At 38.2% G+C, this 23921-nt stretch overlaps 2 protein-coding genes across 14 annotated transcripts in view; both read left to right on the top strand.

Moving 5' to 3' along the window:
• Window positions 1-17372, top strand: part of pdlim5a (PDZ and LIM domain 5a) — a 67736-nt gene extending 50364 nt beyond the window's left edge. For 10 of the 13 annotated variants that reach the window (XM_055011488.1, XM_023282146.3, XM_023282145.3 and 7 more), the window contains 6 exons: window positions 6824-6906; window positions 9117-9318; window positions 11852-12032; window positions 13568-13688; window positions 14961-15076; window positions 15518-17372. In XM_055011488.1, coding sequence (XP_054867463.1) covers window positions 6824-6906; window positions 9117-9318; window positions 11852-12032; window positions 13568-13688; window positions 14961-15076; window positions 15518-15607 — 793 coding nt within the window. In that variant the 3' untranslated portion in view covers window positions 15608-17372. Of the gene's footprint in view, window positions 1-4331; window positions 4410-6823; window positions 6907-9116; window positions 9319-11851; window positions 12033-13567; window positions 13689-14960; window positions 15077-15517 lie in introns of all 13 variants that reach the window. The other 3 variants (XM_055011486.1, XM_035953673.2, XM_055011485.1) reach the window with 1 other exon arrangement.
• Window positions 17373-19193: 1821 nt separating this feature from the next.
• bmpr1ba (bone morphogenetic protein receptor, type IBa) overlaps window positions 19194-23921 on the top strand; it is a 69592-nt gene continuing 64864 nt past the window's right edge. The window contains exon 1 of the mRNA XM_023282147.3: window positions 19194-19372. The gene's annotated coding sequence lies outside the window, so the exon portion shown is untranslated. The remainder of the gene's footprint in view (window positions 19373-23921) is intronic.

Genomic DNA, 23921 nt, shown 5'->3' with positions numbered 1-23921 from the left:
GATGGTATAGTGTGTGAGGACTGAATTTGATCCAAAGAATATGACAGTGCTAAATTATAGACCATCTGTTGTGTGGTGGAGAGAGTTGCTGGACAGCAGTCAGCTATGTTAATTGACCATTTGTTCAATGTTCAAATGAAACCAACACATTTATGAGTTGCATAATACAAGTTCTTGTTGGAGTGACAGTACACAAGGGGTTACTTCATATATATATAAACACTTGGGGGGGAACTGAAATGCACAGTTTTTCCTCATTATCACTTAATACCAGAAAACAAGAAGTGTCATTATTAGGCAGCATACAGTGATGAGAATAGCCTTCAGATGAGACAAACACAGGAGCAACAGCAGAGATGCATGTGCAATCGATTTAAATTGGATCACCTGAGAATTCTTGGAACACAGGCTGACCCAGATATCTTGGTTCTGAAACCTGGCCTAGAGTATACACAATTGTTATGTTTCCTTATCTACCTAAAACTTGTACAAAATAGAGTTGTAAGAGTGGGTGGTGTAGCTGTGTGTTAAGTCATATTTATCTGCTTTAAATGTTGTCACAATACTGCCTTATTTTAAATTTATTGCAGTGAAAGTGAACTTGCTAAAAATGTAGCGGTGTTTACAGACCACCCATATCTGTCTCCACTGCTATTAATACATGAGCGGAATTACTTACTGAAAACGGTAACTCAGGGATGCTGACTTTAGGTGACTTTAACCTAAATTGATTGGCAAATTATTTAAATATTCTAAAAGAAATAAGTGGCAGTTTGTCACAGCTTATTGATCAGCAAGTCAGACCTAATCCGGTGATGCTTCAAAATGAAAATTGAGAACATAGATTTGATTCTGCCCTGTAGGAGAGACAAAAATATTTTTCAGTTTTCACATTTAGCCATCATTGCTCTCTAGATAGACATGTTAGACGATAAGGATCAAGCATTGCATTGTTATCAAAAAGAATTTTGCTGACAGTAATGTACATCTAAAATGTATGATGTAGAATTAACATTGGAATATCTTACAGATTCATGACTTACTATCATTGGTAAACATCAAACTTTTAAAAAGGTTACATTTACATAGATCAAGATCCTGGTTCACCACAGAACTATCAAGGGATGAAGCTCAGGCCCTAGCAAGGCGCATGTTGAAATACATGCATATTTTCCTTGAAAAAGCAAAAGCCACTTATCACAAAGTATTAAATACAAAAACAATAAATACACATACAAAGATCCTCTATATCTGTTCCTTATTTTGTTACATTTAATGCTTAATAAATAAGCCAACGGTTATTTGTTATGTTTTATACATGCATGTAGCTGCTGCAGGGAACCTATTTGATATGGTATACTCAGGATCTGCTCTTAATAAGAAGCTGAATGTGCTCTCCTTAAATCATACCTCTTCGTTCACCCTACAGGCCTGCACTTCCTCAGTTGTTATGGCACTTCAAGCTATCGATTTCAGGAAAGCAACTGGAGAGGATGAACTAGACCGTTATGCTCTGCACCCCGTTTATTGCTGGACAAATTATGTATCTCTTTTTTTTGGACTTTTTAGCCTTTATTATAGAGGACAGTGGAGAAAGACAGGAAACGTGGGGAAAACGAGGGAGGAAAGACATGCAGCGAATGGCCATTGGTCAGACTCAAACCCATGGCTGCTGCCTCTGGGACTAGAGCCCCTGTTTATGGGTCGCACGCTCAACCAGTTGAGCTACAGGGGTGCCGCAAATTATGTATCTCTTTAAGCCCTCCATTTCTACTGGAGGGATCCTTCACATGTGGAAATCTGCACATGTAGTCCCTCTGCATAAAGTTATCATAATAATGATCTAAATAACTATCGGCCAATTTTCAAACTGTCCTGTTTTGTTAATGTCCTGGAGTCATTAGTTGATAATTATCTCAAATCAGTCCTCTTAAGAAATGCTGTGTAAAGTCCAAATTAATCTGGGGTCAGAGTTAAACATAGCACTGTCACTGTTATTTCTTTAGTTTTAAATGATATTAAATCTGCTGCTGGCAGAGGGAAATATCATGCTGCCCTCTGATGATTTAACACAAGGATCTGATACTGCTGATCATGCTCTGCTCCTACAGAAACTGTGTGATATTGATTTTGATTATTTTTTTTAACATCTGTAAATGGTTTCAGAAGAACTTTTTCCATAGACAGTGATGTGTGATAGCAGTAAAAGATCCTTCTGTATTTTTAACATTGTCAGAGGGGATTCTACAAGGTCCTATTTTGGGTCCTTTCAAGTTCACAATTTCTATTACCAAAATAGCATCCTCTTTAACAATTATTTTCTGTAAATGACACTTGAAAACAGTCCTGCATGGAAACAATAATAAACATAAGCTATTCTCTAGAGCCAGAGATATTGAGGACAACAGTTTGCACATTGTCACTCTGAAAAGAGTATGTATGAAGACAGCCTCTGAGTATAAATACCTTGCTGTCTGGTTGGATCAAAAAGTTACAGTTAAATTCTTCATTGACACACATATCAACAAGCTTATAACAAACAACTGGATATTTGTACAGAAACAGAGATAATATTGTCATGCTCTGCAGGAAGCGTATAATTGAAGCTGTCTTCTTGTCTGTCTCATTATTAGGCAGTGTATGGTGCAGAACAGAGTTGAGACAACACAAACAGGAACAACAGCAGAGATGCAGATAGGCGCACTGATAGGGAAATGATGCAGTAAATATGTGTACTGTTCAAGGTTGCACTCTGTTACTGCTACAAAGAGTAGAATATAGAACAGAGCAGGAGAAAAAGACAGATAAAAAAAGATAAATAAAGAACAATCAATCTATCCCTCTCCCTCCTTCCTCCAATTCTTCTGTAATTATTCCTCCTAGCTGACAGGGTTCATATGCGACCCAGCGCGTCCAGATGGTCAACAATCTAACCGGCTGCTACTGAATCAGAAACAAACTGCAGAGCTCTCCACAAAACCAATCAGAGTCTTCCAGAATACAATCAACTTCACATGTAATTGGCCTGATTGGTGGAGAATATTAATGAGCTCCACTGTAATTGGTTCTAATGGATGAAGGGCTGGGGAGCATCTTATTTCCTGCTCTATTTGTCACCTGTTGTTAACCAATTACCATGGCTAATGTGAATGAATGCTGTTAGCTTGTTGGCTAAGATAATTCAAATAGATGGCTCTACAGTTGCTAATCTCAGAGTTACCAGCCTAATAGCATGAAGACGATGAGGTTTTTCCTTTTCTTTTCAGGACCGTTCTGCCTCATGACTTGATGCCCGCTGATGCACCTGCTTCTGTTTTTATGTGGACAGAACTGTGAATTTAGCCTGACTAATTAGTAGAAAGCCTGCTTATTTACTTGCCCAGTTCACTTGCTTTCCTACCTTTGTTTTTACTTAAGGCGGCAACCTGGGGGTCAGAACCTGTGAAGCAGCTTAACATAAATGTCCATCAAGTTACACCCTGTTTAAATCTATAAGAAAGAAAAATATTTCAACCAGACACAATAAGTTAATTTTTTCTCTAAAATCTGAAAGTAATCAGTCTGTGGGGCATCCTTTGCTTACCATGCAATCACAGTGTTTGCAGCCTAGCCAGAGACCTTTTTTGCAAGTCATTGTTTCTTTCTTCCCCTTAACTGTTTACTGTGAAAGCACTGGAAACAACACACTTCAGAATACACAGAGGGAGGTATTTTGGAGGACTTTTGATTTTTTTAATACCCATTTTTACTAATGTAAGAACCCCAAGTTAGGAGTGAAGGTACTGCTGGTCTATGCAAAATTTTAAGTATACATTTTTAAAGAGGTCTAATGGAAGTGCAGCGAGTTGGTGCTTATGTCTACACTGGACTGCTTTTGGTTTTGTCTCTGGCTGCAGATACCAGATATGTAAACCAGCCCTCTGCCTCCTCCTTTGAGACTGATGATATACAAAATGATAAGCTGATAATGAGAATGAAGAGAGATGTTCTGCAGCCTGACAGTCTCTTTCCTATAGAGAGTACTTAGATTAGGACTGTACTGGCTACATGCTGATTAACAGGAATCAATGCTAACACAACAGACCACTGGGTGCATTTATCACAGTCCTTGTCATTTCACCGTAGCTCTTGTGTCTCGTGTTTATAAGAGTGTATATTAATCACATGCCTTTATAACCATTTATGTCTTTAGTCACAGTTCACATTTGCAGCATACATGTTCTATGTGAGTGCATGCAAATATGACAGGAGTGGGGATGCTGTTTTTGACAGCCGTCTTTGTGGTTAAGCGTTGTCCTTATTTTTGTGACATTTTTCTTCTCACATCAAAGGGTGTCTTGGCATCAATCTGCCACAGAAGAAGGGGACCTTTTCTTATCCTCTCCTGTCAATGCTGTCTATATCTTTAGGTAAATTTATTGTCACCTTTCCTCACCTATCTCTCACATATTCCACAACTACAATTTTCCATATTTACACAGCTAAAAGTGCTCATTCAGAAAGTTTGAATCACTGATTTTAGTCCTGTATGGGGAACTGAGTGAACCACTGCACTGTAGGAATCATGAAATGCTATGGATGTCTCATCTGTTCAAAAAAAAAAAAAAGTGTGGCCTAAAAATGTCACAGCAGTGAAACACAGTGCATCTACTAAGGTGAAGGCAGCACAGGTGCAACATTCTACATCTATCCTTTTCTTTTCTCACTTTTTATAGTCTCTGTCATTTTGACCTTTCTCTCTCTCTCTCTCTCTCAGTTCCTCTGTTTCACTCTTTCGTTCTCACTCACACAAAACATACAGGCACAACTCAGTGTAACTATGACTGCAGTTGCCATAACACTTGTCTCCTAGGAGTCCTCTAACACCGAGGCGCAAAGGGAAGACAGCAGTGATCCAACTGTTGGCAACAGCTACAACTTTGCATTATGGTTGTCATACGTCTGGGGAGATACTGTTGGCCCACCCAGGCTACTCAGCTGGCTACACACACACTTTATGTTATACAGAGGTCATTCATTTCAAAAGGCAGTGAAGAGGTTTGAGGCCTTTGGGCCACATTTGATTGAACGTCAGCGACATTTTGATCACACCCATTACAACAGCTGGATCAAGTCTGACAGGAAGTTAACCAGAAAAATAAATTCAAACCAAACCTGCAAAAATACTTCAGTGTCAAGTCAAACAATAAAATTTGTGATATTTTCGAAATCAACCATATGCATAAATACCTGCACATTATGTATTAGACTGTTCATAATATCAGATGTTGTGGTCAGTGATAAGTAATGGACAATCAATAAAGCTCTAAAGAACCAACAGATAAAATGTTACCTTATATGTACATCTGACACAATGTTTGTCCAAATAGGAGCATTGTCGTGTGGAAAATGTCTTTAGCAAGCACAGCATTTACATCATGTGGGAGTATTTTGCTCAGAGGAACATGTTTACCTTACAAGAAAACATTTTGACCCAGGAGAGACTGTGTGACCCTCAGAAGGAATACAGTGCCCTCAGAAAATATGAGTTGTCTTAGATTTTGCTTTCTAAGACCTTGGGCAAGTCACAGATATTATATGTTTACATTCCTTTGGAGACAAGATGTGGCACCATGTGCCACAGCAATGTTCATCAAAGGATGACTAAAAACCTTTCACTGCTCTATGCTTCGCTCAGTTTATCTGTCTTGTGCAATAAGATGAAAAATATGACTTGTCCCATTCGGCCATTTTCTCTACTTCATGATTTGAATTAGTGTACTGGCATCATTTGATGTGATCACCTCTAAATTTTACTACTGAGCCTCTTAAAAATACTTATCCTTTGACCCAAATGGGAAATTGAGTTTTATTTCTTGGGAGCTCATAAGAATCAGCTGCCAATGTGGCCTTGGAGGGTACTTCAGTTTGTCTCTCCATGACCTCAATCAAGTGGCCACAACCTTCCCTTCTGAATTAAGAGTATTTATTTAATGGAAAGGTAGGACATAATAATGTCTACTTGTGTACACAATAATTGCAAAACATCTATAAATTATTCACTGAATGGAGTAAAATGAATATGGTTCGACTCTGCACTGTACAATGAGGACTCTGTCTCTGACTTCAATTATTACGACTGATAGTCTGACATCTGTCCACAGTCTATGAAGAATGGGCACTTTTTCACATTACACCATGCTGTATTTCACTCCGCTGAAGTCAGTTACTCTCAACTGAGTCATCCAAATTAATATTCTGGCATCAGTTTTGAATGGGTGTGCTGCATTATTAGTGCTTTGTAAACCCACTTGTCTCCTATCCATCATCGGGCCTGTGGCCTGGACTGTATCCTGCCATGAATGTGGCACATGGGCAACGTTTTTGGGTGGACTGTTCTCGCTAGGAGGAAGTGCACTATGAAGTTGAGTACTGTACTGTTTTGGCTGTAGCTGCACTTTGTGTTTTGGTTGGTACTGTACCGTCTCTGCTCTGTCAGCAGGTAGGTGGTCTGGAGTCTGTCTTACTTTATTTTGACAGGATCTCTGGAAAATTGACTGTGTTGGTGATTTTTTTTTTTTATTATTTTAGTAAGCCATGAGTAGAGTGAGCTATCAAAGAGATAGCATGTAAACTAACACAAATATTATACTGTACATACACATTTGACTGAGCAGGATGCAAATATTAACTGTCTATCATTTAAGCATTGCTGAGTTTGTTTAACGTTGAATCTGCAGCAACACTGGATTCTGTAGAGTTTTATTTCTGTCAGTTTGATGTAAAGTGATCTTACTATATTTCATCACTTAATATTTAAATACCATTATGTTTGTCTGCACAGTGATGAGAGTGAGGAACCTCTACTCAACACCCACGAGTCTGCAGTTGTCAAGACTATGACCAAAGGACCTGCTACAGCTCAAGGTAAACACCGTGTGTGTTCTCTCTGGTCCATTTGTGGTTGCAGCATATCTGAAGTGTTCTTCATGTGCTTATTCACTCCCTCACACATTCACAATGAGCAGCAGTTACAGTTATTGCCAGCTGTCATTTTTCACCCTGTATACAATGTGATTTATGGATTGTGCAGCAAGGCACAACTGGCATGTCTCCTGGTAACTGGCTGAAATTGTGAGCACATATTAAAGAGTGTAGTATACATAATACATGGGTTTCAGTGACTAAAATACATATTTAGCTCATCTTGCCAAGGCTGCATGAAATCTTTTCAATAGTACATTAAATATGCTGCCAAATCTAACAATAGTATGTCTGTATGACTATGTGTGAGTTGTTTTAACTGCAGGCATGTTGCGGTATTTTTTCAGTAAATTAACTGGCGGAATATAATCAGACTGAGGTGCCTGAACTGTTTTCTTAGCAGAAGTCACAGGGAATGCATGCATACCCAAAAAGAGGACTTCCCCAAATAGAATCCCTAAAATAACCCCTCATTTAGGAATTGAACTAAATCTTCTTTTAAGTATGCATTTTGATTGATTAATATATTCCCCCTGACGGTTAAAAATGAGTTTTTTTCTCCACACACACAAAAAATGTTTGGTTCCCAATCCTGCCATAGTGTGAAACTGATTTACGGCTGTTGGATTGAATGTTGTTACAGCCAGTCAGCAGGGGGAAAGAGGCTTATTTTCCATGGTTGAAGCGTGACATATGTTGTGAAATAGGTCATTGCAGACTTTCTTTTCCTTTTCTCGTGTTTTTCCTCTGTGGAAGGCCATTAACCAGGCGAGAAGGCCCACTTCAGCCTGTGGCGTCTTGCTCAGTCACATGTGCAGCAGGTCTACTTTGTCAGAAAGATAACATTTATTGAAGGGGACCTGTCGGGAGTTATGACTAAAATTTTAAAGGCAAGGCACAGAGCTGCAGTATAATGCCCATATTCCATCAATATTCAACCCGTGGACTCTGACAGTGAATGTCTTTTCTGTGCATTATTCTCTTTATCATGTACATACTTCTGGTTTCTTTGCATGCATGTCAGTTCATTTTCAAACAAATGTCTTCTGTTTTAGCCTAACTAGCCTCAGTCTCAGCTTTTGGCCCAACACAAGTCCTCTTCTCTTCTCTGCTTTAAATCTGATGTAACTGCTCCTCAACAAAAATCATAAATGTATTCACTTACCCAGAGACCCAAGCTCATGAAAATATACTGCCGGTCATATAGCGCCTCAGCAGCAGTAAGCCACTGGGCCGTTTTGAATCTTGCGCTGCCATTAAAGACACCAGGGCTTCAGTGACTGGCTTGTTGCTAATGCCCACTGTAAAAACACTGTTGGCACTATTCAAATTTAAAAACACACTAATGCAGTCACGCGCATTTGTCACTTGTTTGCACTCTTCAATCCTTCAGTAGCTTTACCGTCTGCATGCAATTTTCTGAAATGCAAGCAGAAACATCCCGTTTTGTAAAATAGTTCTCCTGAAACTTCAAAATGCTGTTTTAGTCTCATTTATTACTGTCAGAGACACATTTCAACTTAAATCCTGTTTTTTTTTTTTTTTTTGTAAGATGATGATTTAAATGATTACTGTTATAGCCTCTACATTTATTTTAAACCCAGTCCTGTCAGTTGGTCAACTGACAGACTTTAACATGGCATTTAATGATAAATCCAAGCTCCAGTTGTAACCTGTCTCTCACCGTTAACTCATACAAAAACATCAAGATTTCCATCTATAGTGTGGAGATCAAAAGGCCAAGCTACATGTTTAGCCAGGTGTCTGGGTTTTAGCAGTGGTAGTGTTCTGGTGGTCTATGTGTGTGTTATGTGTGGTTGGTCATGCGTATGCATGCACACACACTATAGGAATGTGTTGAAAGTTTAAATATTCAGTGTTTGGCTAAAGATTGATGTGGTGAATCCATGGTTGTGACAACGGTAGTCAGCCAGCTGCTTATACCACCATGACACCTGCTGGGTGTATAGTCACAGAGGGCAGAGGTTAAATAACTTACAAACCTGGAAAGAAAACAGTCACACACATCCACGTACCATTGTGATGCCACGAGTGCTTTCTTTTTTGAGTTTATATTTAGATATCTTTCCTTTTACCATCTCTGCTCCTGTGGTTCTTAATACAGCCTTTTATGTCTCCTCCTCTTCTCACAGGTCGTCATCCTCAGACCGGTTTAATCACTCCCTCTTTTGGTATGAAGGGTAATGGCAGCGCCAGCGTCCCACTGGGTCCCACCCCAGCTCGACCTGTCCCTCAGCCCCACCCTAAAGATGAAGACACCCTGGTCCAGATGGCAGAACATATTCCTGCTGGGACTCGTACACCGATGTGTGCCCACTGCAACATGGTCATCAGGTGACGGAGCAATACTGTGGCTAATATTCGGGTCAATTATTAGCTTAAACATAGCCTGAAATACACACACTGTATTGTATTTGTAACATTTTTTTCTTTAGTTAACCACTCAGTCCATTTGTTTTCCTTCAGCTTATTATTTTACAGTGCACTCATGTCAAAAATGTTAAAAGGCATTATTTTATTTTATTTTATTAACTGTATAGTCACTAGTGATCTGAGGTACAAAACTTAGTTTTTGACAAGAGCATGCTGGGATTTCCAGTTGAATGTCATGCGCTCTGACTAACAGCAGTCCCAAGAAAAGTTAGGACTGGTGAGGAAATCTCTTCTAGTTACCTCAGCTACCCTGCTCCTATAAATGCAGTAATTTTCTCTTCTTGAAAACATTTGCATTCAGTTGCTTCAGCCATGGCTTGAATCAGGACTTCCAAAAGCTCAAGAGTGCTCTAAAAATCTTTAGTTTGCACAGAAACAGAACTATTCCAGCTGAAAAACTCCAATTAAAAGGATGGAGATTCCACATCTCTCAATTTGTGCTCTACCGAAAAATAGTGAATATAACTGAAGCACGCAACTGTAATTAGCAATTGAGCTGTCAATTTATAGAAAATCGCCGTATAAACATGAAATATATCAATATGGACTGAGGAAAAAATATGCTTTTCTAAAAACAATAATTCTGACAATTAAAATATAGTAAAATAATAGTTATAAAAAATCCTAATTCATAAATTACAAAAAAATATTTTTGTCTGTTAAAGGCGAGCTCCATGGTGACATGTTGAAAGACTGCTTCACACAATATATTTCTAATATATGTTTGATCATCTTTATACAGTGTTTGTGCCAATGTATGCAATAGCGTCCCAGGCATTTAAAGGCTGACAAAGAAACCATTTATCGTTATTGTACAAGGATCACTGTGGGTAGCAGTCTGCTTGTTTGACATATTATGAATGGAGAATCCATGGGCTCTGCCATCAGGAATGAAGGAGACTGTCATTACCATTTATAGTTAAAGCTGTGAAAGAGACAGTGCACATGCATGATGTTTAGTTCCATCATATCATGACCATATACCGCTTGCAGAGGAATAATCCAAACAGATGTGATCTCTTCAACCTGACTGCACACACAACAGCATATACTCAAGCAAATTAAGAATGGGAAAGAAAATATGTCCACTCCTTAATTATTCACCACCTCAGTGAGGCACATAAAATAATTAACTTCTCACTAACTCGAGTAAACAATCTGTGTATGAAACTGTAGAAGTAGAGCTGACTGTAGTATGGATAAGTGTTAGGGGAATTAAGTTGCACCTGCTGTTGATCAAAGTGTAGAATGATGCTGAACGCATACACACACATACAATATATTGAAACCACTTCTTTGTTTTTCTGTTGCGTCAGTTTTTCAGTTTCCAAATGAACGGTAATGTTTCAGATTAAGAAATGACGATCTAATATGTAAGCACATGTGTAAGGCATGTGTTGCAAGGAAAAGTTGAAGTCAAAGTGTTTTGTATTGAATGTGGAGTTAGAGCTGGTAAAAAGAGCATGATAGAGAAATATGTTAAGACTGCTTGATATGGAGGAGGAAACATGAATTGGAGTTTACAGTTGCACAAAGTCACCATAAACGTTTAAACAAAAATTTTCCAGCCAGAGCTGCACTCAAGGGCACAACTCTGAACTCCTCTTCCTCTCTCCTGTCTACCTCTCTTCTTGCCCTGACCCTAGCGTTATCTCCCAGATTGTGTCACCTAACATTACATATCACCAAGGATAGGGTTGCTCACATGCTAATGGCTGCCAGCTATCAGTGTGAGCTCAGATAAGCATGACCATTGTGTGGAGTAAATTAGCCTCCGTTGTATTCCCACTTCACCTAATCATCAGAGTGGACAGGGCCAAGGTGCTGTCTGAGGGGAAGCAGGGGATGATGGTCACAGTGTTGAATTTCTAAAATGTGCTCCTCATTGCTGAACCAGCTTATAGTGACTTGAATAGAATACAGAAACAATTCATCAGTTAGTTGATGAACAGAAATGTAATAAACAACAGGTTTAGTAATGTATTCATTGTTTTTAAAATAATAAATAACAATTAATTGGTTAAAAAGTTGAAGTGAAGTTGTATCAGGACTTTAGATAATCACTTCCATTGCTAAATACATTATTCTATCTGCTGGCTTTTATTGTGAGGTTTTGACTTATACTTAATTATCATAACAAGACATTCTAAACATTCTGATCAATTTACTGTATGTTCTTACATAACAATATTAAAATGAACAAGAATATCAGTATCAATACAAGTCATAACATATGAGAAGGAAGAAAAGGAAGAAATGAGATGGTGGGAAACTTATATGCTGAATATACCAAGAGGCAACTTGCAGAAGTTGAATTGAATTACTGTAATAATGAATGTTGCATTGACATTCATACATTCATTTATTCATTAGTGGTTTGCCTATTTTTTTGACAAAAAGTTATCCTGTTGTCTTTCCTTGTTTTTCTTTCCAGAGGGCCGTTTTTGGTAGCGATGGGAAAATCGTGGCATAAGGAGGAATTTAACTGCGCTCACTGCCGCACATCGCTAGCAGATGTTGGCTTTGTGGAGGAACAAGGATCTGTCCACTGTGAACACTGCTACGAAGAGTTCTTCGCTCCAACGTGCAGCCGCTGCCAGACCAAGATACTGGGGGTGAGTTTATAAGTGGGGGAATGTAAAAAAGGTCAAAGGCTTTGCTCGCATTTATATTTTTTCCATTTGTCTGAAGCTTTTTCGCTAGTAAAAGTTGCTTACTGTACAACTGGCCTTGACATTGTGTGTTTGGAAACCATAGTACTTCTCTGTGGCATTCAGTGCATTCCAGCTTCTGACTTGATTTGTTTTATGTTCTTATATTATTCCCATTTATCTGTAATGCTCTATTTAGTATGGAGCAGTTTGTACATCTGAGTCTCTATGTGAGGCTAATTTACAGCAACTAGATTAACCACATGTCAGTGCAGTTCACTGCTTATTTTCACAATGGGCTGGCTGTATGCTGAGGGAATGAATAAAAAAAAAACTTGTCAGCAAACCCTGTATAAACACAACTATATAGTATAATGTAGCACCCAAATGTCCATGCAGCTCTTGGTGTTTGTAAAAAATACATCCTACTTCTCACTTGGAGTCAAGGTTACATTACTAAAGGATCTGTTTCTCTGTTTACCTCCCCTTCACTGTATCTCATTTCTTCTTTAGTATCTGCCTTAGTAACTGCCTTATCTCCCAACATACAGCACTTTTAACACTATGGATAAGACTACTTGTAGATTATAAAAGCTGCCAGGCCTGGATAAATAGTCAAATAGCCTTGGCCACTCTCTATGCTAGCAATAGCATTTTTTAAATTTCCATTGTCAGTAACCCTGTGTTGATAGCAATCTGAAAGCAAATTATAAAGTGGCATAAAATGTACAAATGGTGCCGCTATCAAAGGATCACCACGGAAAAGGCTGCAACACTTTAGTTTGCCTTAAAGATGCAGGACAAAATACACAGAGGACCAGTGCAGCAAAGCTATAGAGCAATATCTATGGTGACCACCAATGAAACTCAGGAATGCAGTGTACGTTCAGGTGTTAGGAGAATTAGGCTTAGAGGCCCAGAGGCTGCAGGTGTAGCTTGAACCCAGAGTGTCAGGAAGCTGAAATCTCTCCCCTCATAGTAGCTCCGACATTCATCCCTCACATGTTCTAACCTCTTTAGCCTCAATCCCTTTCAACCCTCTATTTCTCACACATCTTCAACCAGCTTACAGCTTCTTATGAACCTGTTTTCTCACTCCCTCTCTCTTAATCCTTAATTTTTACCCTCAGTCTACCAACCTTTCATTGATTCCCTGTCCTGTCTTGTTCTCACAGTTTAAGGGTGGGAAAGAAATCAGTGTCTATTTTAAGCTGGGTCATGAGGCCCCACAAGAAAAAAAAAAAGTCATTTTTAAGTGGGACATGAGAAAAGGACATACTGTAGGTAAGGGTGTGCTTTCCTGTGCAAAAGTTACGTGTCCATTCTGATCCAACAGAGATTCATTATAAAAAAAAAAAAAAGTGGTGTATTCGTTGACAAATGGCATATATAGCAACATTACATTTAATGTCCCCCATAACGAAGGTAATATGGGGCCATCCATCTGAGAACTGCAAAATACCTCTAACTAACTGCATTGTTTGCATTTGTACCTGTAGGAGGTGATAAATGCCCTCAAACAGACGTGGCATGTCTACTGCTTCCTGTGTGCTCGCTGTCAGCAGCCAATCAGAAACAATACCTTCCACCTGGAGGATGGAGAACCATACTGTGAACGAGGTGAGCTATGATATCCAGAACTCATACTTGCCATACTTGCGAGGTAAGTTTAAGTAAATGTTTTCTCTTGTTCAAAGTTTATTCACACAAAATTTCATTGCAATATAAAGTCCCACACCTCTGTGGTAACAACAAAACCATGGCTAGTACAGAGAACTAATGTTCTGCACAAAATGTTGTATATGCAGTATGGCACAGTTAAAATGCAATCAATCTTTAAAGAAAGTAGTAAAAACCTACAGTTAACGGAAAAACCTGGAATTAGCATGTATAGCATTTTACCAAGTGCACCCACAAATATGTACTGTGGGTACTTTATATAGAAAAATAAGAAAAAAAATGTATTTTTTTAACATATGCAGTTCTAAAATGTTTTAAAATCAAGCTAATCTTTGAAAATTTTTAATAGAGCAATATTATTTAATATTTAACTTGGCAGTGTCCATTAGGCAATGTCTTTCTTATCAGTTCAATGAAGAGGAACTCTTTAGATCTCTCAGCAGATCGGTTGTAACTGTGTGTTTGAACATAAATTACTATGTTTACAAAGAACCCAACAAATTTCAGCTTCTTCATATCTGTTACTGTAAGGTACTGATAATGTTGGTGGCATTTAGTGCCTCTAAATTGCCCATAGATATGAATATGAAAGGCCTGGTTCACTGATGACCTGTGCAGGACAAACCTCACCTCTCACCTAACTTCAGCTAGGATAGACTTTAAGTGGGTAAAGCGAATGGATGGATTAACTCTAATTAATTAGGCCCTTAAAACCAGCATTATGGCCAAGAACCAGATTAGTGCTGAGCAGTGAACTGTGGTGAATTGTGGAATATAATAAGCTCTAAATACCAGTTGGAAGCAGTGTTTGGACAAGTGTGGGTTAAGTGTACTGTGTGTCAGCATTTTTCTGACGTGGGACACACTTGCCTACTACCTGTAGGCTTGTGAATGTACATTTAAGTGTTACAAGACTACAAGTGTGGGTATTGTGTGGGTACCAACTGACTGTACAGTGTGCTGACTGGACACACTGACTATGGAGATAGGGCTGGCAAATACTTTTTCAGGCCAGAATGAAAGACACCAAACAAATGTGTGGATAGAGAGACACAAGTAGACTTCTGTTACAAATTGACTTCTGAAAGTTAGTTTCAGTAAAACTCTGTGGTGTATCGTTCCCTGTGTAAAGCGTACAAGTGTGTGGTTTTATGGACTGAAAACCCTGATTGGTTCATTTGATGTGTGACACCTTTCTTTGTCTGTAAAAAGACTTTTACAGTTTGTTTGGGACTGGCTGCCATGGCTGTGAGTTCCCCATCGAGGCTGGAGACAAATTCCTGGAGGCCCTTGGTTACACCTGGCACGACACCTGCTTTGTTTGTGCTGTAAGTAAATGTCATAGACACACAAAACAGTAAACTCATAATCATAACATAAACAGTAAACATTTGACTTGGACATCTTTGGACTGGAAGGGAAAACCAGTGCATCCACATGAAACAAACACAAACTTGTCAACACAGAGCCAAATCTGAATATGATGAGATAATAGTAACCTTTGCTACTGGCCATACCACAGTTTTACTAACAACTATTTAGTTTTATCTAATTGACAATTTATTGTGCATCTTATATTGCATAAATAGTTAGCAATCAAAGATTTTTGCTTTTTTATTTTACATATATTCCCAAAATGTCCAATTTCTATCAGTCAGTTTATACCTTAAATTTTGGCCTAATGATTTGTATTGAGCACTATCTATATATACTATACTATACCTCTTTATGTTTGTGTGTGTTTTTGTGTATCCATTGGGCATTTACAGGTGTGCTGTACCACGCTGGAAGGCCAGACATTCTTCTCCAAGAAGGACAAACCTCTTTGCAAGAAACATGCCCACACGCTGAAGATATGAAGCTTGGACTCTTCTCATGCTTTATTAGCCATATGCTCTCTCTTGAAAGGGACTCTTCCTGAAATAATAGTTAGTTCGTGCAACAATACAACTCCAGCAATTCTTATTGTTACATAGTGGTGGTTCCTCCTGAGAAAAGAAGCGATAAATCTTGCAGTTAAGAGTGATAGTTCTCAGTTTTGATCAGTTTATTTGGATTTTATGTCCTCATGCATCAAACATAAGACACTTTTACGGCCAAATGGTGCAGTATATCTGTACTACCAGCGTTTTCTATATACACAGGACTGTCATGATGATCTTTATTTCTTCATCCGGAATTTAATATTAAGCTTCTAAAAAGCATGTGTGGTGAGTCTGTCACATTCTCTGGTCTACCCTGTTAAATTACACGCACCATTACTCATGACTAATTATCATTAGACAATCCCAGAGATGTGTGAAAATATATATTCATACTCATACTATATAAATGCAATGGGAGAGGAGGATATTTGTAAATACTCTAATAAGTGGGCGTTTATATTTGTTAGTGTTAATGTGTGGTAATCTGACCAGACACTTTCAGGAGTTCTAAAGAATATTGATTTTCCTGTGCCAGACTTCGTTATACTTTATTGTTGCATTCTTTGTTGTCCATATATGCCAAAAATCATTTCACAATCTGCTATTAAAATATCACAACATGCATTAAAAAAATGCAAAATACACCTGTATTACATTCATGAATATAGGTTGGGCTGAATGTATGTGGTAATAACTGAAGCTGCTTCTGATATGATTAGTTGAACTTTTTAAATTTTTTTTTAAAAAGAATTTCATTTTAATTTTAAATGAATTTTCTTTTCTTTGGCTTTTGCTGTGTGAAGTTGGTTACATCTGACAAAATACACTGACATTTACATATATGAATTTAAAACAGTAAGGCACTTGAGAAAAATAGACAACAGAAAGTGGTCTTTAGTACTAGGCCCGTAATGTAATAATAATAATAATAATAATAATAATAATAATAATAATAATAATAATAATAATAATAATAATAATAATAATAATAATAATAATACATAAAATCAATTTAACAATTTATATATACAGCATATCACTGCATAGCACTGGTGGAAATCTATTTTCAGTATTTAGTTCCATATAGTTTAATAAATCGAATTTCTATTTTTATTTATTTTACCTCAAACACAATTTTTTTTTTTTTTTTTTTTTTTAAATAGATTTTTGCTTTAATGTCTGGTTGATTCAGTCCTCCAAGTGCATCATTTAAGTGTGTCTGGCCTACAGGGAAATAATTTGTGTAGTAAACTATATTTTATTTTGTTTAGAGGAAGGAGGAATATGATTTGATGATATGTATTTAATTATTAGTATTTTGGTAACTGGGCTTGTAATTTTTAAGGGTTGGATGGAAGGTAATTTCTTCTTCTTTCTTTTTTTTGTATCTCACTCGACTGTCCACAATTTGGTGATATTTACTTTTCATTATTTCTAATGGATACATATGGTCTTTTAATATGTTCTCCAAACTCTAACACAAAGGGCAATAAAGCTCACTCTTACATCATTTTCTCATAATTATCATGGAAATAGCTGTGTTTCTATAGTTTGGGATAAAAGGGGGTAAGTATAGAGTAAAATGGTAAACAAACATGGTAATTAATGTTTAATTTTCACTACAAAACTCCAGTTGGAACTGTTAAAATTTACCTGAGTTGTTTAATAAATATTGTGCTTTTAAACCCCCCAAGAGAAACATCCTGTGTTCCTTTATGTCTGCTTTCTGTTCTGTCAGTGTAATACCATCTTACCCTACTAAACTTCCTGCATAAGTGCTTGAGAAACCACATGGTTGTGGTGAAGAGTCTGATATAAGCAGTGTGAAATGCAGATTTCAACACGTCTAGGCTGCTGAAAAAGGTCAAAAGAGACAGACAGAGAAATGCAGATGTGAAGAATGTTTTGAGATGAGAGGATGTGAGTGATGCCAGGCCAGGTAAGAATCTATGGAAGTGATTAAGTGGTTATTCACATGATTCGCCAAAGCCACATCATCTACACCACACTGGGTGGCTGCATTAACACAAGCTACTTCATAAACAGTGCATCCATCCAGTAGCTACACACATCTTAAAGGGTTGTGGTGACCTGGATTTAGGTGATACTGGGTGAAAGGTATTTTACAATCTGGACAGGTAAGGTCCAAAAAAAGACAGACAGCCTGATGGCAAATTTGGCGTGACCAAACTAAACCGTGAAAGGAAGACCACAGAGGAGCACCTGGAAAAAAAAACCTGCAGGCACAGAGACAACATGCAAACTCCAAGAGAAAGGTACCAGCTGTACACCACTGTGTTGACATGGAATAGATGCTGGAAATACAGAAAAGCTCTCTGCAGTCGATAAAGAGAATTGCTTTAATGCCTCTGTTGAATTTTCACAGGACAAATCAACAAACCAAATGTTCACGCAAACCCACACAGCAGCACAAACCCCTACACATTAATAGGGATTTGTCCTAATGGATTTAAGGCATGAGTCAGGCTGGATCATCCTCCAGCATTATTCATATCACACACTCTGTATCTGAACCAGTTATAAGAAGACTTCCATATGTGACTTGATATTGTGCCATGATGCTTTATCCTAAACATGTACTGGATTCAGGGGGAAAACAGTAATTTCTAGCGATGCGTGCTGACATTGACACATCATCATGAAAGCTTTACTATGAAATATTGGTACTGGCCCAATATGAGCACTGACAGGTTAAAGGTCTACAGTTTTGTTTGAAAATGCTGCAAAAGGGATGCTACTATTGCTAAATTAGATGAGCAAGCACCCCATGTATAAGGGCCATAGTCCCTGATGCAGTATCTCCGGTTTGACTGTGGCTTTTCTACTTGTGGCCCTCTGTCTCTGCTCCCCTTTCACTGACTCTATCTTCAACTGTCTCTTTTGTATACGGACAAATTTTCAAACAAAACAGAACTGTTATATAAAAATTAGTATGGCATATGTTACATGGAAGTTGAAGGTTTTTTTTGTTTGCTTGTTTTCCTCACTAAATACATAGGTTTGAAAATCATTGTCATTTATGTCTGCATCAACCAGTAGGCCATAACAATAGACACAAAAACATTATATTTCCACCACAGGAGAGACTTTGTGTTCTCTGCAATTAGGAGGAGCATATATCAGTACTGATATCTGCATTCAGCCAAAATGAGTTGGAAAATATCAGCATTTTGGATATCTGCAAAAATCCTCAAACATTCTATACTTTGTTTTGTGAGATATTACATGCTCACTTTTACTGCTAGAAAAGTTCAAATTTAAAAATAAAGAAAGTTACATTAACCTGCTGGGCTCCCTGGTGAAATGTACACTAACCAACAGTCTGAAGAAGAAAAATGCACAATAATCCTTCTGGTCCGAGAAGCAAACACTCCCACATCAATTAGAGAAGCTGCAGTACAGTTGTTTTCATTATTTATGAAGCACCAAGTTGTCAGAGGAGTCTATCCTGCGCAGTGCTTCACTCAGACACTTTCCTCCTGCTAATGCACTCCTTCATCTGGTGGCGTGAATCACCCGGAGTGACTCTGAGAGCAGCAGAGGAGAAGCTTCTGTGTGAGAGCAGCCAGAGGAAGGAAGAGAAACTACAAGAAGTCCTGCGTGGAAACAGCGGCTCGCATCTTTGTACTGTGCCTTTTTCTTCTCCACCGAAATAAGAAAGCAAGAAAGCATACCAAGGTGAGTAAACTTAAAGTCAAAGCGTGTGGGGACCTGACAAACGGGGAGGTTTGGCGAGTAGGTTTTATGCGTAAAGTTGCGTTTCTGGCGTCGCGTATTTCATCGCGGCTGGTTGCAGTCAGCTTGAAAAGTTTGACAGACGTTTGCTCTTTTTGTTTGCTGGGGTTGATTAGCGATTAACTTGTTTTTATTTGTTTATTTGTGATTTATCTCACCGCGAAGCTGCTGCAGAGCTTCAGAGGAGAGGAAAGTAAAAGCTGAGAGGAGTTTGGAGAGCTCTGTAACACGATGTTTACATGACTCTCCGCGAAGTTTGGCTTCATTTCTTACCTGGCCTCTGTTTACAAATGAAGGAAAGTCCACCAAACAACTTCACGTTGACTTACAGTCAGTAGCAAAGTGAGTCCAACCTTCTCCCTCTGTCTTCACAACCAATAATAAAGACTGTACTAATAGCAAGTATAGGAATGCATTGTGTTCTAAGATTACACCATTTGTCATCAGCGCAGGTCAGTGAACGTTACAGGCTCCTGTATGATCTGTGTGCAATATAAACGCAATTATAAAGACACTGGACAAGTTCCTTTTTTGTTTTATTAATACCAAACATTTTCATGCTTTTAAAAACAGGTCGTCATCTCTCTTGATGTAGAAGTTGCAGCTCTTGATTTCAGATTTTTGTGGTCTAAATGTCTGTGGGAATATGTGTGATTTTGCATGTGTTTTTGCTACCAGATGAACAAAACACAACAAAAACAAAACAAGCAAACAAACAAGAAAACTGCTCACGTCCAGATTTATCTGAATAGATCCAATAGTCTAAGTGTCTGTGTAAATATATGTGATTTTGCATGTGGCAAAATCGCACATATTTGATGATTCCTTCTGGTGCTACCAGAAGGAATCAGTTCATTTCCAGACTGTCTTTATAGATCCAGTGTGCAATGTTGGTGCAGAGAGTTTTTAAAATGTGAACCTTAATGAATCTTATTTGATTATTATTTTTTAATTTACATCACTTTTACTAGAATAGATTTTGTAGATTTAACCAAACACATAATAACTGAAAATACCAGAATACAGAAATGTTGGAACTGGAGCACACTGCTTAATTCACATGCTTTTATTGTACAAACAGATGCTTTAACAGTGCTGTGTCTTTATCGGAGTCAAAGTGGACAAAGACATGACACAAACAAATATACTGAACTTAGTAACTTACACTAGATGTACAGTTGTCATTGAATGTTTGTTTAAACAGGAATTTCAGATCTACTGGATGACAAATCCAGATAAATCCAAGGCTGGGAGTTGCTATAGTCTGTCACAGTATGTGATACTATCATAACTGTTGGATCTTTTACTAGAATGAGTCTACATATTAATTCCTGAGACTTGGTAGAGGGGGCCCCCTTCTTCAAGGGCTCAGAAAGCAGGAGAAAAAAAAATAGTCTCAACACAGCCTGCAGCACTGAATAACCTACAGCCCAATATTCCCCATACACCCCACTTATACACACAGGCATGCACACAGTACTCAACTCTCCCTCCGAGTCCAGTAACCAGGTCCAGGTGTTTGTCGGTGTGGGTTATGACAAGAGTATATCTGCCTGTGTGCGTACGTGTGCACACGAGCAAGCATGCATGAATGTCTATCCAGATGGCATAACAATGTGGCTCCAAATCTTACCTTACCTCATCTGAGAGGTCCGGGGGCAGTAACATAGGGGACCCCGCAGGAAAACACTCAGCAGCTATGAATGAGGGAACCAGAGATCTAGCAGTGTGTATGTCAGTATGTGTGCACTGTTTTCCTTGTCTGTCAATCTAGTAAGTGTTTGCAGTTGTTGAAGCTTCACTGGGAACAGCAATCTTATTTGGGTCAGGAACACATCACACAAATCTGAGAAACAGCCGCATTCTCAATTGGCTGTGTAATTGAGTTTCACGTAGCAGCTGTAAACAGAACGCCTCCCTCATTTTCTTTTTCTTGTGTGCGTATATACGTGTGTGACAGACAGAGAGACAGAGCAATTGAGACACTCAACAGTTTCAGACACCTCGTGATGTGAGATGAGCTGTCTGATACTGAGCGCTGGAAATTCAGATCACATTGCTGCAGCTAAATCTACATGCCAAGAATAGCAGATTTGCCAAAAACAAACTCAATTTGTGGCTGTCTGGAGAAAAGAAGAGTGAACCTCAAAAAGGAAAAAACTGACAGAGAAAATAGTCAAAATGTACATTTATGTGATCCCACTGAGAAATGTCCAGTCGACAATAATTGTCACGTGAAGTCTGATGGATTTATTATGAGATCAAGGTCAAAATGTGAAGAAAATTTTAATACAAACACAGTTCTACAGAAATTGTCCATGTAGTTATTATATGCACAGCCCCATTTAATGCAGTTTTCAATGGGTAGCCATCAGAAGAGGAAACTAAACTGCAAGTAACAACACAAGTTGTTAAAAGAATGATAAAATGATAGCTGTTGGTGGCAGCTTATAAAAGTGTTCTGTGAGAACACAGAACAAAATCCTATAAGGTCAAAAGATTTTCTGAAATGTGTCATGCTCTTAATATTTTCCCTTCTGATTCTGTGATGGCTGCATGCCAGATCTCACTGCCTTTCATGCTCCTCCATCTATCATACTTAAAAAATGTAAAAGCCTTCAGCGCCTGAATCAAATTACACTCACCACATTAGTTTGTAGGGGTAAATGTACCTGGAGAAATGTACTCAATAATAATAGGTAAGAAAGCAGGGTAATGAGATTATAAACAGTTGTTCATGTGAACCTTAGGAGAGTTTGCCTGTGTTAAACCTTGCAGTTTCCTCAACTTGGAGATGGAGTTCATAACACTCAAAGGCAGATAAGAACTTTGAGCCTGAGGCTTTCATCTCAAAGATCTTACTCTCTTTTTAATTACAATGTCAATGTGATTTACAGAAATTTTCCAGGATTTATCTTTACCTGAATCCTGACACAGACATTCTGAATTCTGGATTTTTCACAGGGCTTAAAAATTCCTCAGAGCTGATAGAGTTGTGATAATAAACAGGCTGCGCCCTATTTGCCTTAAGTGACCTGTCATTTTCATGAGTCACATTTATCAACATCAACAATCTCTGGCTCTGAAAAACATGGAACAACCACCACCACAGGAAAAGTGTTGCTTACTGTAATTAGGTGTATCACAGATTTGAGGTTCACCAAAGCCGCTATACTTATGATAAGAAATTTTCAGCTGTAAAAATGTCTCTAAGCATGTCCAAATGTAGATTTAGACCATTTTCTAACCTCAATTAGACTATCTATGCCGTAGAACAACTCTCTATGCCAAAACCAAGTCCACTTACTTTCCTTTAAGAGTTCCGGCTGTAATAAAACGTGCATTTGCTAGGTGACATTTTCTGTGAAGCAACAGTGTTACACTTCTGTTAACAGCGTGTTCTCTCTTATTCCTTCTGCAGTGTAGTTTAACTCCATTCTTGTCAGGATCAGTTATTTTTCTCAATCAATGTGGCTTTTTAGGCAGAAAACAGACACTTGTCAGATAAGTGTCTTGATTTACAACCTTAAAACTTGACCAGGACATTATGAGAACCCAGCCTGAAATTTGGTTCAAGTATATTCCATAAGTCATCATAAAGGGTTTTAAACAGTTGCAGGAAAACACATAATTTGGGATCTGTTCATTATTATGAGGGTTTGTATTGGCTGTTGATTGTGCTTATTTACTTTGCTAGTATCCTGCCAGAAGGGGAACAACATGCTTCATCTGCTTTATGTTATACATGCTTTCCTCATTGGAATGGTATGTCCTTACAGCATTTGTAATTATGAATGTAAAATCAAGATCAAAGCTCTTTTGCTCTTTAGATATAAACTATATAACATCACACCAGGGTAATAGGTAAAGAAGCAAATGAGTTACCTCTGTTGTAAAGTCAGAAATTGATCATTATCAATAATCAGTGTCAATCGCAAGAATACAGAAAGAATTAAAACCACATTGGAAATGACAACAACCATTTTAGCAGCACCAGTATGGCTAGTTGTCTGTCTACCAGGCTGGCTATGTGGCTCTGACAGCAGCCTTCATGTTGGATTTGTTCAGACTCATTGGTGGTAGATGTTGACAGATAAATTGCTATTTTATTGATTCATATTTTCTCAAAGGTGATGCCACACCTTCCAGACTCTCAGTGCTTTCAGGTTCACAGCTTGGATACTTCAAAAGGCTCACTGAGCTCTCTGAAGTTCAAAAAATCAAATGCAAGTGTGTCCTAAAGTAAATACGACTACTTCGAATATGCTTTACATGGACATATTTACTAGCTTGAAAAAATCTGCTAAGAAAGAAAAACCCTAAATACAGATTACAATACATTACATACAATACATTTTAAAAAAGCGATTGAGTAAGATCACGTGCGTGTGTCCATGTGCGTTTGTGATCTTTGTCTTTACACACATGGATCCCATCAGGTTTTTTCTCTGTTGTCCTCTGAAGCTGGGATCAGTTAAAAATTTGATGCTCT

The sequence above is a fragment of the Amphiprion ocellaris genome, chromosome 6 (assembly GCF_022539595.1).
Source record: "Amphiprion ocellaris isolate individual 3 ecotype Okinawa chromosome 6, ASM2253959v1, whole genome shotgun sequence".
NCBI classification, from domain to species: domain Eukaryota; kingdom Metazoa; phylum Chordata; class Actinopteri; family Pomacentridae; genus Amphiprion; species Amphiprion ocellaris.
The sequence above is the reverse complement of the archived record's forward strand: the minus strand, read 5'-3'. Positions and strand labels throughout refer to the sequence as shown.